Source organism: Dioscorea cayenensis, chromosome 16 (genome assembly GCF_009730915.1).
Source record: "Dioscorea cayenensis subsp. rotundata cultivar TDr96_F1 chromosome 16, TDr96_F1_v2_PseudoChromosome.rev07_lg8_w22 25.fasta, whole genome shotgun sequence".
NCBI classification, from domain to species: Eukaryota; Viridiplantae; Streptophyta; class Magnoliopsida; order Dioscoreales; family Dioscoreaceae; genus Dioscorea; species Dioscorea cayenensis.
In genome coordinates, this window is record NC_052486.1 from 9,570,575 (window position 1) to 9,584,122 (window position 13,548).

The following is a 13,548-nucleotide window of genomic DNA, read 5'->3' on the forward strand; positions in this document are numbered from 1 at the left end:
GCTTTTCCATGCCCTCATTCCTCCATCTTCACTACGGAAGCGCACGATTCCGAACACTTGCCCATCATCTTCATCTGCGAAGCATCATGCACATCAAGTGTTTGTTCAAATGCCTGTTGTGTTGAGGCTCTCTTTACCCTTTCATGAACTCGGGAAGCCCACTGCATTTAAGTCTATTTCTCACAAGCACAATCTTCATTTAAGGCTTCCGTCATTGCCATCCTGTTTTTTGAGAAAAGATTTGTGGCACCTGCGTTGTGTTACACAGGATGGGTTTTCTTTGCCCGATTGGGGTCCAGAGAACTCCAAAAGGTGCGTCTTTTTTAGCCAGTGTCTTTATATCTGTTACTTTCTTTCAGCTTTGCTAATTTGTTACTTAAAACAAACTGTATCTTGGATGATTTTTCAAGTTTTCTTTTTGATGTGTTCTAAGCGTTTATTTAGAATATTACCATGAAGTTATGCATCCGTGAAATCTTTATTGGCATAGCAGTGGGAAACTTAAGTTTGTTTGATAATCATATTACTTGCTTCTTGTAGTTTATGAGATATTTTACTTTATGTTTACTAAGATCTGAATCCGTGTTTGGTGTAATTTCCATGATGTGTGGTGTCACTGGAAAGATTTGCATAAATCCCATTTACCCAGTTCTTCAATTTCCATGGGTCTAATTATAGTCTCCATGTCAAGAAACAAATTCACTACAATTTTCATTAGTGGAAAGTGAGATCACTTTCAGTAACTGCTAAGGTATGGATTCTCTATAATTCATTTTTAATCATTAAGAACATTGTGAGATCACTCAGTAACTGCTAAGGTATGGATCCGTGAAATCTTTATAGGTATTGTAAGCGTAAATGTTAGATATAATTGTGTATTTTTAATCACTTAGAACAACAATCATTAAATATAATACAAAGGAATTTTACATCATCTTCAAGCGTACATTGTGGAAACCATTTTGCAGACTGGTTTCTCTTGTTTGAAGTGCCTCTGCAGTTCTTGTGTGAGGCTTTCGATATCCATTACTGACTTGATCCCATCTCAACGAATCCACTATGGAAATTAAACTCAAATATTCTTAACATGATGTTCAGCTATGAAAGCTGAAAATTTTTCTGTGTGAACTGCAATGAGCTACTTGCTAAAGTTGCTATTGGATATATAAAAGTAAATTACTACTATTGATAAGTAGAATTCATGAATAACAAGTCAATCCAAACTGAAATAATGATCTAGAAAAAGCCGTAATATTAGTCTAGAAGTAGTACATGAAAATTATGCTTAGTCCCCTTCTGTTAAAGGATTATAATATGTCTTTGAATTGGCTTGCTAACAAGTAAAAAAACAAGTCTGTGCTATATGAAATTCACTTGCTTCTTCATTAAACCAATCAAGTGGATCACCATTTTCTTGGTTCAATTCCATAATGGGAACTCAGGCATTCCTATCTGGTGATTTCATATTCTATGCTCATTGCTATTGAAGTGTGAACATGTTACAGACTAATTCATTTCTGCACAAGTTTAGTCTAGGCAAATTTGAATAAATTGTGTTCCATGCATGTTGTTCCTGATAATGAAAATGTAATGTTCCCTTTAATTGAGTATGTTACATTAATGTTCACTCATAACAACTTTTTTGCACGGGGAAAAAATTGTTCAACCAGAAGTTCACACTAATTTTTGCTTTCTTGACTAGATGATTGCTGTCAGAGTTTTACTGTCTTTGAGATTATTATCATAGTCTACATGGACTTGTTACCTTTTTCTATTGCCATATATGATGTGACAATATGACTAAGTACATCAACGTTTTAGGCAATATGAAATATAACTTTCTTTTGGTGTTGTTTGTTTTGACTTGTAACATATTAAGCAGGGCTAAATCGCAGGATGATTCAAACAACTACACCAATGGTGTGGATGATATTAAGAGACAATTAGAAGAGGTTTTTGATAATGTCAAAACTATGATAAAGATGGGAAATAAGGGTGATGCGTTAGATCTACTTCAGGCTAACTGTGAAGTGGTAAAAGAACAGCTGAAAGCTGGCTTTAAGGGCATTGAGCAAGCTGCTCTTTTGGATGTACTAGCCTTGGGATACATGGGCATTGGTGAGTTCAAGATTGCAGAACGCCTCCTACAGCTGGTAATTGGGCTTACTTTGCACATCTAGTATGAACTGAGTGCTTTTTATTTATTATTCTCCTAACAAATTAAAGAGATAAGGACAATCTCATCCCTTGTTTTTGGGCAAAATATCTGCAATTTTTTTTTTGAATAACTTAAGAAATTATTTGCTCAGGCTTTCATCATTTTAACTTGTGGGTTTGAGAACCTGTTTTTCTTGAGCATGTTGGAATGTATAGGACAAAGCTTTTGCATCATCTTGGCATGGAATAATGCATATAGTTAAACCATATCTTTTATCAGTAATTCTGACGTGAACTCTTTTTACTTTAATTGAATTCTATTGCCTATTTCATATATTTGTTAGTTTGAAGCATAAATGAGTCAAGCCCAATTACTTTGTGATATTTTCTCTTGCACAACTTATTTGTTCTGTACTGATATTGTAGTTCTTGTTTGATAAGATGTATAGGTTAGGAAGCTAATTTAATATCTCTTAGTCCATCTAATGCACATAATTTTAAGAATCCAGTGTTAGTATATTTTTAAAGCTTCTTGTGCTTGTTGTTTCTAAAATAGACAATACCTTTTTCATCTGAAACTATTGCTGTCTTTTCATTTTCCATCCATAAATAATATCATCATGTTTGACTGTGTAATCTATTGTGTATTTTGGCCTGGGGATGATGGGATAGAGCTTCAGGAATGGTTTTTGGAAGAGTGACAGAGTCAATGGAGGCAACAATAGAAGAAGAGGAAGGTGACAAATGATCATCAGATCCAAAAAAGGAAATAAGATAAGTACACTGATGCTTACCTTTTCAAAGGGCAATGAGAAGCTCAAGATTAAGCTTTGGTGAATAAGTAGATACTGACACAAGACATGAATCCTCTGGAGCTTGTCTTTTGGAGTACACATGGCGAATAAGCGGTAATGGTGGTGGTAGTGTTTGGTTTGGAACGGTAACATTAGGAATTGTATGAATAATAGTATAAAGCTGCCAATCATCAGCCTCATCTTGAACTGCGAAAGGAGATATAAGAGAGAAGCTAGTATTTAAAAAAAAAAAAGTGACATCAATAGACACAAGGTACTTGTTAAGATCAGGACAACAACAATGATATCTCTTTAGGAGATGAGAATTTCTCAGAAATACACATTTAAGGGATTTAGGATCTAATTTGGTAATGTGGGATAGGACATCTCGAACAAAACAGGTACTTTTAAAGACTTGTGGTTCAATAGGAAACGAGGGTTTGTTAGGGAAAAGAATTCTGTAAGGAATCTTTTTAGAAAATAAGTGATGGAAACTGCATTTGCCCAAAATAGTATAGGAGCTTGCACATGGAACAAAAGAGCTTGAGCTCTTTCTAGGAAATGTCTATTTTTTCTTTCATCTATTCCATTCAGAGAAGGTTGAGAATGTGTGTCAATATAGGAGGTTTGGTGGAGAATGTCATTCGAGATAATGTATGCTTGAAAGAGATGAGATAAGTATTCCTAGGCATTATCACTTCTTAGAGTACACACAGAAACATTAAACTGCATTTTGATGGTAGCAACAAATGTAGTAAATGAGAAAACAATTTAGAATGATTTTTTGTTATATAATGCCAAGTAACACGAGAATAATCATCAACAAATGTGACAATATTGGAACTGGCTGGATTTAGACAGTATAGGACATAGACCCCAAACATCCGAGTGGCTCGTTTATTGACTCTTGAACTAGAAGACAGATGATGATGTTTAGCAAATTGACATGACTCACAATTTAAGGTGGACACATTCGAAAACTGAGGACATAATTGTCTAAGTAAGAATATAGATGGATGACCCAACCGACAATGAGTTTTTGGGTGAGAGTACTGGAACAAGCAATAAGTTGGGTATTTGAGTATCTAGAATATAAAGTCTTCTTAACTTATATTCTCTACCAATAATTTTCTTCGTCTCAAGATCCTGAAACAAACAATGATTAGGAAAGAATAGGACGCAACAATTAAGAGCACAAATGAGTTTGCTTATAGAAACTAAATTGAAAGAAATTTTTGGAAGATGTAGAACATATGATAAAGATTATATGGAGTTGGATTAATAATTCCTGACCCAAGGACACGACCCATCTACTTGATTCTGCAATAGCTATGATAGACAAATATGAAGACTTTAGCGCTTCTTGATTGCTACCGGCCCTTGACATTGATCTAGTTACGGGACCTTCTTATATGAAATCAGAAGGTAACTCAGTTTGCAAGTGGAATTTATTAGTTTTTCTGCCTTTTCGACCTATCTTGGACGCAAGGAAAGCTAAGAGCTTGTTAGAGAGAGCTCTTTTATCTTAGGATTGGAAATTTGATTGGAGAAAATTGCTTGCTTTATTCACATCCATAACTAGCTTTTAATACTAGATTACAAGCATAACTAACCCCTACTATTTAGGAAACATTCAAACTTGATCAGATAATTCCAAACTAACTTAATCTTATCTGATCACTATTATTTAAATGACAATACATAGATGTATATGCAAATAAGGAAAAGGATTACATAACATGTATGACATATTAATTTGCACCAATCAAGAATTACAAATATACATAATAAGTATTTAAAAAATAAAATGACAACTCGTGAACCCGCAGCTAATCCTGTTTCTTCTTTTTCCCACGTGTAAAACGTTTGTAGGCTTGGTTAAAAGGAACAACTTTGATTGGATTAGGCACATTTAGCTTCTAGACCTCCTGTTGGTTCTTAACATTGTTCCTCCCATCAAGAATGCACTTGACCTCAAGCGCAAAAGAATGGTCTGTTCATATTTGGAAATGTCGTCCCCACACATATGCCCTCCAATGGTACACTGCCTTGGCCAAGCCAATCAATTCTTTCTAATAGGTGGGTAGATGTTGGTGATGTTTAGCTAGAGTACGACTAAATAAAGCAATTGGTCAACCTTCTTGTCATACCCTAGTCCATAATCAGAGGCATCACATTGCACAACAAAGATCTTTTCAATGTCCGGAAGGGCTAAAACTGGCGTTTGGGTCATGGCCAATTTCAATTCTTCAAAGGAAGCCAATGAATCATGTGACCAAACTTAGCAAGTGACTAATCTGGTCTTGGTTTAATATTTATATATTTAATTCCAAATTTATCAAGTGACTAATGTGGGGCTGTTAGTGTAATATGCCTCTTTGATATGTGCTAGCTTTCTAGGTGGCTGTGTTGCAAACAAATTACTCAAACTTGACTCGGACAGCATGTTGAATGTAAACCAAAAAATTATCTAGGTCCAATTCAACGCAAGATGTGTAGTTGATAGGATGAGAGATCACCCATATTTCTTATTTACCAAGTTAACTGATGTTGATATTGGACTACTAGCTACTCTATTAGAGGATAATTTCAAGGCTGACATTGTGTTGCCCAGATACATTTCCTTTTACAATAGGATGCTAATGAAGCATCTAAAATTACTGCATTCTGTATCTCCGCTTGTCTTGCAGCATTGAGAAAAAATAATTCTTGAATATGATTGTAATAACTAGTAAGATGGGGACTAGGTCTCTTGAACTAGTTTGTGGAATTCCAGAACATGCAATTATCTCTTTCTTTCCATTGTGTGAAAAATGTGGTTTAACATTAAGTCAACAGTTGTGGCCATTTGTGGAAAGCATGACCTTTAGCATGGATTTAAAATTTGTGGTCACAAAGATCACTGGCATTATTACTGTTAGCCACCAAAATTGACATTTGTACCTTCTTGACAGCTATAAGAGGGGTAACCATTATGCTTAAGACAACACCACTTAAGAGAGAAATTCTCTTAGATAGCGAGAGAACTAATGAGACTTAAGGGTCTATTTGAGACTGAGACATCAGTCTCAAACTGTGAAAGAAACAACATTTCTAAGGGTAAGTGGAGCTTTTTGTTTGGGAGAAAAAGCTTGGCAACTTCTGTCCTTTTGTTTTGTTATATCTTAGTATTATTTATATCTTCTCATTGTCATACTTGTGAGAAAGGTTTGTTATATATTGATATACTTGGGGTACTAAGTTATTGTGCATTGGGAGTAATTACTCTCTTGTATTTTTCCATTTCTTTTGTCATAGTGGAATTCCTCTTACATTACCGGTAGATGTAGGCCAGCCAAGGATCATACCACCTTAACTCTCTTGTATCTTTTATTATTCTTGAATTGCTATTTTTCATCCATATTTCATGGTTAATCTAGATAAATAGCAGACAATCACAACACATTGGATAATTTTTTTTTTCTTTAGACATTTTACAATAGTTTCGTATAATTCGTGAAATTTTCTATGTTATATTTGATGCACTATTGTCACTATTGCTTATAGTATCTTTTATTTGAATGATAATTTCTCATGATTAACTTTGAAATATTGGGAAAAGAGACATTTAATGGCTTTTGTAACAGCTTTTCTACTCATGTTATCATAGGAATTTAGGTCAGGCCATTAACTTGATAAAATATTGTTGAGATATCACATCAATGATTTCATGATCCTTCCTATTCTAGTTTGTCACTAAAGTTTGAAATACAATTTACTTAGTTTGTTCTATTACTTATTTGCTTATCTTGCTTATGCCCATTTAACATATTTTATTTTTTTATTTAATGAGTATTGTTTCATAAACATAGTATGATATTTGATTCCTGATGTGTATTAGGTAGTACTGGTAAAATTTCTTCTTCTCTTTTTGATTTTTTTTATGAAGTTGATGGTTTTCGAATCTATTTGGTTTGTCACTTACACTTAATATTTGGTGTGTGCAGGCAAACTGGAAAAAGTGATTAACTGAACCACTGCTTTTGGTTTAATTGACTTTTGTTTATATTTTTTCTAACTGAATTATATTTGACTTGGGTTACATTTGATGCTTTGATGTTTAGGAACACTCGCCAATCTGAACCTGATGATAATTGAATAAAACTGCAAAATTGAAAGAGCTAGCTGCTTTTGTAAACTATTCATGTTTGGTAGTTGAAGTATTTTGGTAGTATCTCACATCCAAATCAATAATTGTTTAGTTAAACTATTCGATTATGAAATAAAGTTAAATTGAAATTTTAATCAGTTATAGGTTTACTCATTGCCTATCCTAATTTTAGTCAACCATCAGTATCAAACAATTTGAACCCTTTGAATATTACTTTAAAAACTTAATCGAAATGAAAACTAAATCAGTTTGAATCAGTTTTGTTCATGATATTCTGCTAATCTAGTTTGGTTTGATTTGATGAATCAACAAACCAATTTGTGTGTTTTTGCTGAAAAGTTGCTCCTGTGGACCTGTATTACTATTAATATTCTGTTATTAAGCTACTATTTTTTCTCATAAACTGTAGATCATGAAATATAATTGAAACTGTATTGGTGAAAAATAAACTATTTCAGTTAGCTGGCTATTTTAATTAATTTATATCTGTTTTTTTTATGGCCAGTTAAACGAGCTTGTGAGTAGTTTAAATGATGGGCTACCACTTGTGGATACAATATTGATTCATATGGGAAGTATGTATACAATTTTGAGGATGTTTGACAATGCTTTGCTGGTATATGAAAGAGGCCTTAAAATTATTGAAAAGGAGTGTGGTAAGTGCCTTTATTTTACTACTGGTAAACAAGATTGCAGGCACATAGATATTGCATGCTGACACATGTGGTTGAACCTCCAACAACAGACAACCATTATAGCAATGTTTCCACTAATTGGATTGGATATATTTGATTTACTGCATGATTTATTCAGAAAATTTGGACTTGTTGTCTCAATATTCTGCAGAATTGAAAAGAAATGTGGTAGGTTCCTTTATTTTATAGTGGAAGGCAGGCTTTCTGGCATATAGATATTGCATTCTGACTGTAAAAATTCTAATAACAATCAACCATTACAGCTATTTTTCTACTTACTGGATAAAATATGTTTGATTCACTGTATAATTTATTATGAAAATTTTGACTTGCTTTTAAGTCTAGGAATCTGCATATGTGATCTACACAGATAAACATGCGGTAGCTTTTGTGCTGAATGGCAAATAGTCATGTGTAATTGAATATTTATTTTATTTTATTTATTTATCTCTTTTGAAATATTGAAAGACTTGCAGATCATGATGACCGTAGTTTATACAACTGAATGTATTCTTTCCATGTCATCAATAATTGTGATAATTAGATGTTTTTTGTTTATTGAGGGTCAAATGATTACCTGAATGCAAACTTAAAGTCCTTTTTTGGGAGACAAAGTTGGCCTAGTATGTGACACCTCAAACAGATAAATAGAATGAGACCCTAGTGGTATATTACTTTTTAAGTTTTTTTTTTTAAATATAAAAAAATCATGGAAAAAAAAGACTTCAAACAACTTCTATATGCATTAGAGCACAACGTTTTAATAAATGTAAAGAAACAATGGTTGTGTTAGTTATGCTAATGTTGTATTTTTGTTATTTATCACTTCGATCAAGTTGTTGTAAATGCTATTACAACAACATGAAGAAAAGAAAAAGGCAAGTAAAGTTTATATTTGCATTTGATAATACATATCCTGTCACCTACTTGTGAACACAGGAAACAAGAGTCGTTTCCTCATCACACCACTATTGGGTATGGCTAAAACTTCAATTTTAATTGGAAGGCCCAGTAAGGCAATCACTATTTATCAGCGTTCAGTTGATATCTTGGAACTGGTTAGAGGACCAGATAGTGAGGAACTTGTGATACCGTTGTTTTCCCTTGGCAATATTTTTATCAGCGAAGGAAGGGCAGCAGATGCTGAATCTTGCTTTAGCAGGTGATATGATCGTCAAAATTAATCTCACATTATTATTGAGTCTTCATTTGTATCATATGAATACTAATAAATTTCTACATGTAGTATTGTGGTTTTATTAATTAATGATTCTGGGTGTTATGCATTTATCATTTCTTAAAAAAAAGAAGAAATATTCAAAACCCAAACCATTGCTTTCTACAGCTACTCAGGTTAAGGATATTAGAATAACTAATAGTTATACATCATTTAAGTTAGTAAATATGGATATCAATATATAAATCCATGTCTCTCATCCTATTTAAGTTTGAGATTTTGGGTTGAATCGAGTTCATATAATATGTTTGGTTTATATCTAGCATTGTACCTATGCTTGTTTAATTAGTTTACTTACAATGTGGCTAGCTAAAAGTAACGTAACAAGTATTGATTGTACCAAAGCATTGAGGGGACATAGCTAATAGTCCCACATTGGTTAAATTATTAAATATGGATCTAAATATATAAGTCTAGGTCTCTCATCCTACATGCTTTCATTTTTGGGTTAAATCGAGCCTAGATGGTAAGTTTGGTTTATATCTCTAGCTGTCAAAGAAGAAGGCATCTACATGGAACTCGAAGATTCAATGTAAGACAAATTTAAGGATTTTGTTCCTAAGAGTTAGAAGTGGTTTAAACTTTAAACAACTTTTTGACTGTTGAAGTTTGAAACTGTTCTCTCTGTACAACTTAGCATAGCTCTTTGATGAGTAGGACTACATTATGATTATGTGGTCTCATGTGAAATACTCAACCTGCATGGCATCCATTGGGCCTATTTTTGATGGCTGTTTTGACTTGATTAGATGACATCATAGATAGCTTTTATGGTTTGTGATAGAAACAAAATTTCAGCCGTGACATTTGTTAATGAGCTTACTTTATCATTGCACAATTTGATTACTTTTGCTTGATGCCCTAGCTATTGTATTTGTTAACGAGCTTATTTTATCCTTGCGTAATTTGATTGTTTCTGCTTGATTTTATGGGTGATGAGTCTTGTTCTGTTTAACTACTAAATTAATCACTTTGACCTAAACCCTTGACTTAATGGGCATCTCGGCTTTTCCCTCTAGGGGATGACCTTGCTCTCACCACGAGTATGTTTTTTCTTGCACCCTTAAAATCTGCCTTCCTTTTTGTTAAATAATTTGGTCCTTTATGGTTTTAAAATTAATGACAGGAATTATATATGCATATATTATTGTATCGTAAGTTAAATGCTCCTATGCCACTTCTTTTGTTCTTTTCAATATGCTATGTCAGCAATAATCATATGGGCGAATACATGGATATATATGCTACTAAAGTGAGTTCACTTGATAGTATGCTCTACAGAAATGGTAAAAGGGTTCGACGTTTTCTAAATGCTTCATGAAAGACCCCTAATTCTGGTGTGTGGATTTCCTTCTTTATCTAAAAAAAGGCGTTGTATAAGTAAACAAATAAAATTTGTGATACAAATTATTGAGTATTATGCTTAATCTAACTGTGAATTTTTCTTCTTGGTTTTCTCCTTCAGCTTTAGTTATGTGTTGAATTTATGTATGTAAGCATCGAGTATATGGCATCTCTTTCCTTTGCTTTGCTTATTAAGGTGAATTTTTCATATCTTTTATTTGGTCCTTTTCAGGCTTTAGCTTGTATTGTAACATCTTTAACTTGTTTATCCTCCATTTGTATTTTTTATGTTGCATGATTTTTCAGAACAAAGTTTTGACAATGGCTTTATGTTTATCATACTATCGATTGAAATTTTTTTGTTAAAGTGCACTTGCATTGGCGAGAGATTTTGAATTTTCCAGTGTATACTGAAACAAAAATCAAAATTGTCGGTTAATTTCAATTAAAATCTTCATACCTTTTCTGTTATAATAAGATCTGTCTAGAAGATTGCTCTACATTCACCAGCTATTAGAACCACATTTGCTTATTTGTGGTAGTATGTGCTATAATATTGGACGTTTGTCATGCATGAAATTTTAAAATTTCACGTTAGTGATACATTATAGGTTTATGTGTTTTGTATTGTCTTGCATGTTCTTATGCTTTACTTGATTCAATTGTTATTTCCTTTTCTATTTCAAGGATATTAAACATATATGAAATAGCCTATGGAGAAAACGATGGAAGGGTTGGTGTGGCTTTGTGTTCTTTGGCTCATGCTAAGTGTGCAAAAGGTGAAATATTTTACTTCAAATTTTACTTATGAGCACACGCGCGCGCACGCACACACATACACGCTCATGTATAATTGCAATATTTGGCGTATCATCTATAATGCCTACAAATGCATTCCATTTTCAGGAAATTTGGATGAAGCTATTTGTTTGTACAAGAAGGGTCTTCAAGTCATTAAGGACACAAACTATGTGGATTTAGATGATGATATTCTTGAAAATTTAAGGATAGATTTGGCAGAGTTGCTACACCTAAGTGGAAGGTAAATTTTGCATTCCAGTCATGCAATTTCACTTCATTCTTGGCTCTTCTTTATTTGAAGCTGTGTGTGTTTTCACTTAATGCAAATATCTCTTCTTGTGCTAGTCTCTTCGCATAATCCTTCTTCCTTCCTTATCCCCTAGTTGAAAGAAAGGAGCAAAAGTCATTTATTGAGACACTAATCCTACTATCAAAAGGAGAACATAGGTACTAGCAAACAATACAGTAAAAACAGTAATGGTAAAACATCAACAGTAAAAGCATGACTAAAAGAAAGAAACAAAAACATGTCTGTTAACACTCCCCCTCAAGATGGAGCATATATGTCTAACATGCCAGCTTAGCTTAGGCAATGCAGAAACTGTGGACGTGCCAAGGCCTTGGTAGACATGTTTGCCATTTGGTTGCGGAAGAGATTGCATGGGTAGTGCTATGTTCCTTTTGTATCATATCCGTAGTGTAGAGACAATTTAGTCCAACATGCTTTCTTCGCTTATGGAACACTAGGTGGTTCGCAATAAATATTGCAGCTCTATTATCACACTCAAGGTTTTTAAAAACCCAAGGTGGGTTTCGAGGCGCTTCTCAACCGTGAGGCGAGGCGTAAGCCACGAAGCGTTTTGATGCGTAAGCCTCATTTTGGAAAAACAACAATATTGTCTACCAAATACAAAGTAACAAATATATTATTTTTATTTATAAAATAAATAATTTTTTGAAACTTATTAAAATATATTATTTTTATTTACAAAATAAATATTTTTCAAACTTATCTTATCTGATTAAAATATATTATTTTTATCTATAAAATAAATATTTTTTTTTTCAAAAATTAAAATTATAACTTATCTTATTTATAGTTTATCTTGATAATTTTTGTCATTTTTACATAATCTTTAGATTAAAAAATTAAATTGGTAAGTACTACATGCAAAACCATAGGTGTTGATAGGTGTCGATGAGTTTTTTTTTATTGAATTTTACATGTATAAGTTTTTATTAATGAAAGTACATACATATAAATATTTTTATTTGCTTTATAATGATATTACAAAATTTGATTTTTGCGCACTTAGGCGGTGCGCCTCAGTGCATACGCTTTTTTCAGTGAGGCTTAAGCCTCAATTCCATTCTCATAGGCGTGCACCTTGAGGCTTTGCCCTTGCGCCCTGCCTTGAGGCGCGCCTCAAGGCGCACGCCTCACACGATTTTAAAAACCATGATCACACTTCATTACCATGGGATATCTAATTGGAACATTCAGATCCAACAAAACCGATTTTACCCACATAAGCTTAGTTGTAGTCTGAGCCATTGCTCTGTACTCGGATTTTGCACTAGATCTGGATACAACTTGCTGTTTCTAACTTTTCTATGCAACATGCAACCAAATTTCCACCAACAAAGTTACAAAATCCAGTGTTAGAGTTTTTGTCTGCTTTGTTCCATGCATAGTCTGCATCTAAGTAGGCGAGTACATCTAAAAACTCTTCTTTTCGAAACTGAAGACCTCTGCTTGGTGGAAATTAAAGATATCTAAGCACCATCATCGCAGGATCCCAATGGGCCTTGTAGGCCTTTTTATGAACTGACTTATCTTTCCTACAACCAGAGATGTCTGGTCTAGTAATTGTGACATTTAGGAGCTTTCCCACAAGAGCACGATATTGCCTAGCATCAATAAGATCAGTAGACTTCTCATTCAGGTGAACCTTGGGATCCATTGGAATTGATGTTGGCTTAGCTTCTAGAATTCCAGTTTCACGCAACAAATCTAGTACATACTTCTTTTGTGAAAGAACAACACCCTTCTTAATCTTAGCAACTTCTATGCCAAGAAAGTAATGAAGTGGGCCCAAGTCCTTAGTTACTAAAGTCTTCTGCAAGTGTTGCTTAGTCTCCTGGATTTCTTGTACATTATCACTCGACAAGATAATACCATCCACATACATAATCATAACAATACCCTTCAGTCTTTCTTACAAAGGATGAGTGATCTGGGTTCTCCTCTAAGTACCTTATCTTCTTGTAATGCGGGCATTGCGCTTTGCCACGTCCAGCAAATCCGTGACTTTGTCTACGTCCGTGAGAAGGAGCTCCCCTACCTCGTCCATATGAGACCCGCCATAC

At 33.7% G+C, this 13,548-nt stretch overlaps 2 protein-coding genes across 2 annotated transcripts; one reads left to right on the top strand and one right to left on the bottom strand.

Moving 5' to 3' along the window:
* The first annotated feature begins 6 nt into the window (after nucleotides 1-6).
* Nucleotides 7-11,536, top strand: LOC120279549. Its single transcript, XM_039286471.1, has 6 exons — nucleotides 7-312; nucleotides 1,883-2,153; nucleotides 7,607-7,757; nucleotides 8,736-8,958; nucleotides 11,065-11,156; nucleotides 11,284-11,536. The coding sequence occupies exons 1-6, from the start codon at nucleotides 110-112 to the stop codon at nucleotides 11,421-11,423; spliced, it is 1,080 nt and encodes a 359-aa protein (XP_039142405.1). The 5' UTR covers nucleotides 7-109; the 3' UTR covers nucleotides 11,424-11,536.
* A 1,408-nt stretch (nucleotides 11,537-12,944) lies between these two features.
* LOC120278498 (uncharacterized mitochondrial protein AtMg00810-like) lies at nucleotides 12,945-13,370 on the bottom strand. Its single transcript, XM_039285284.1, has one exon. The coding sequence runs from the start codon at nucleotides 13,368-13,370 to the stop codon at nucleotides 12,945-12,947; it is 426 nt and encodes a 141-aa protein (XP_039141218.1).
* Nucleotides 13,371-13,548: the final 178 nt, after the last annotated feature.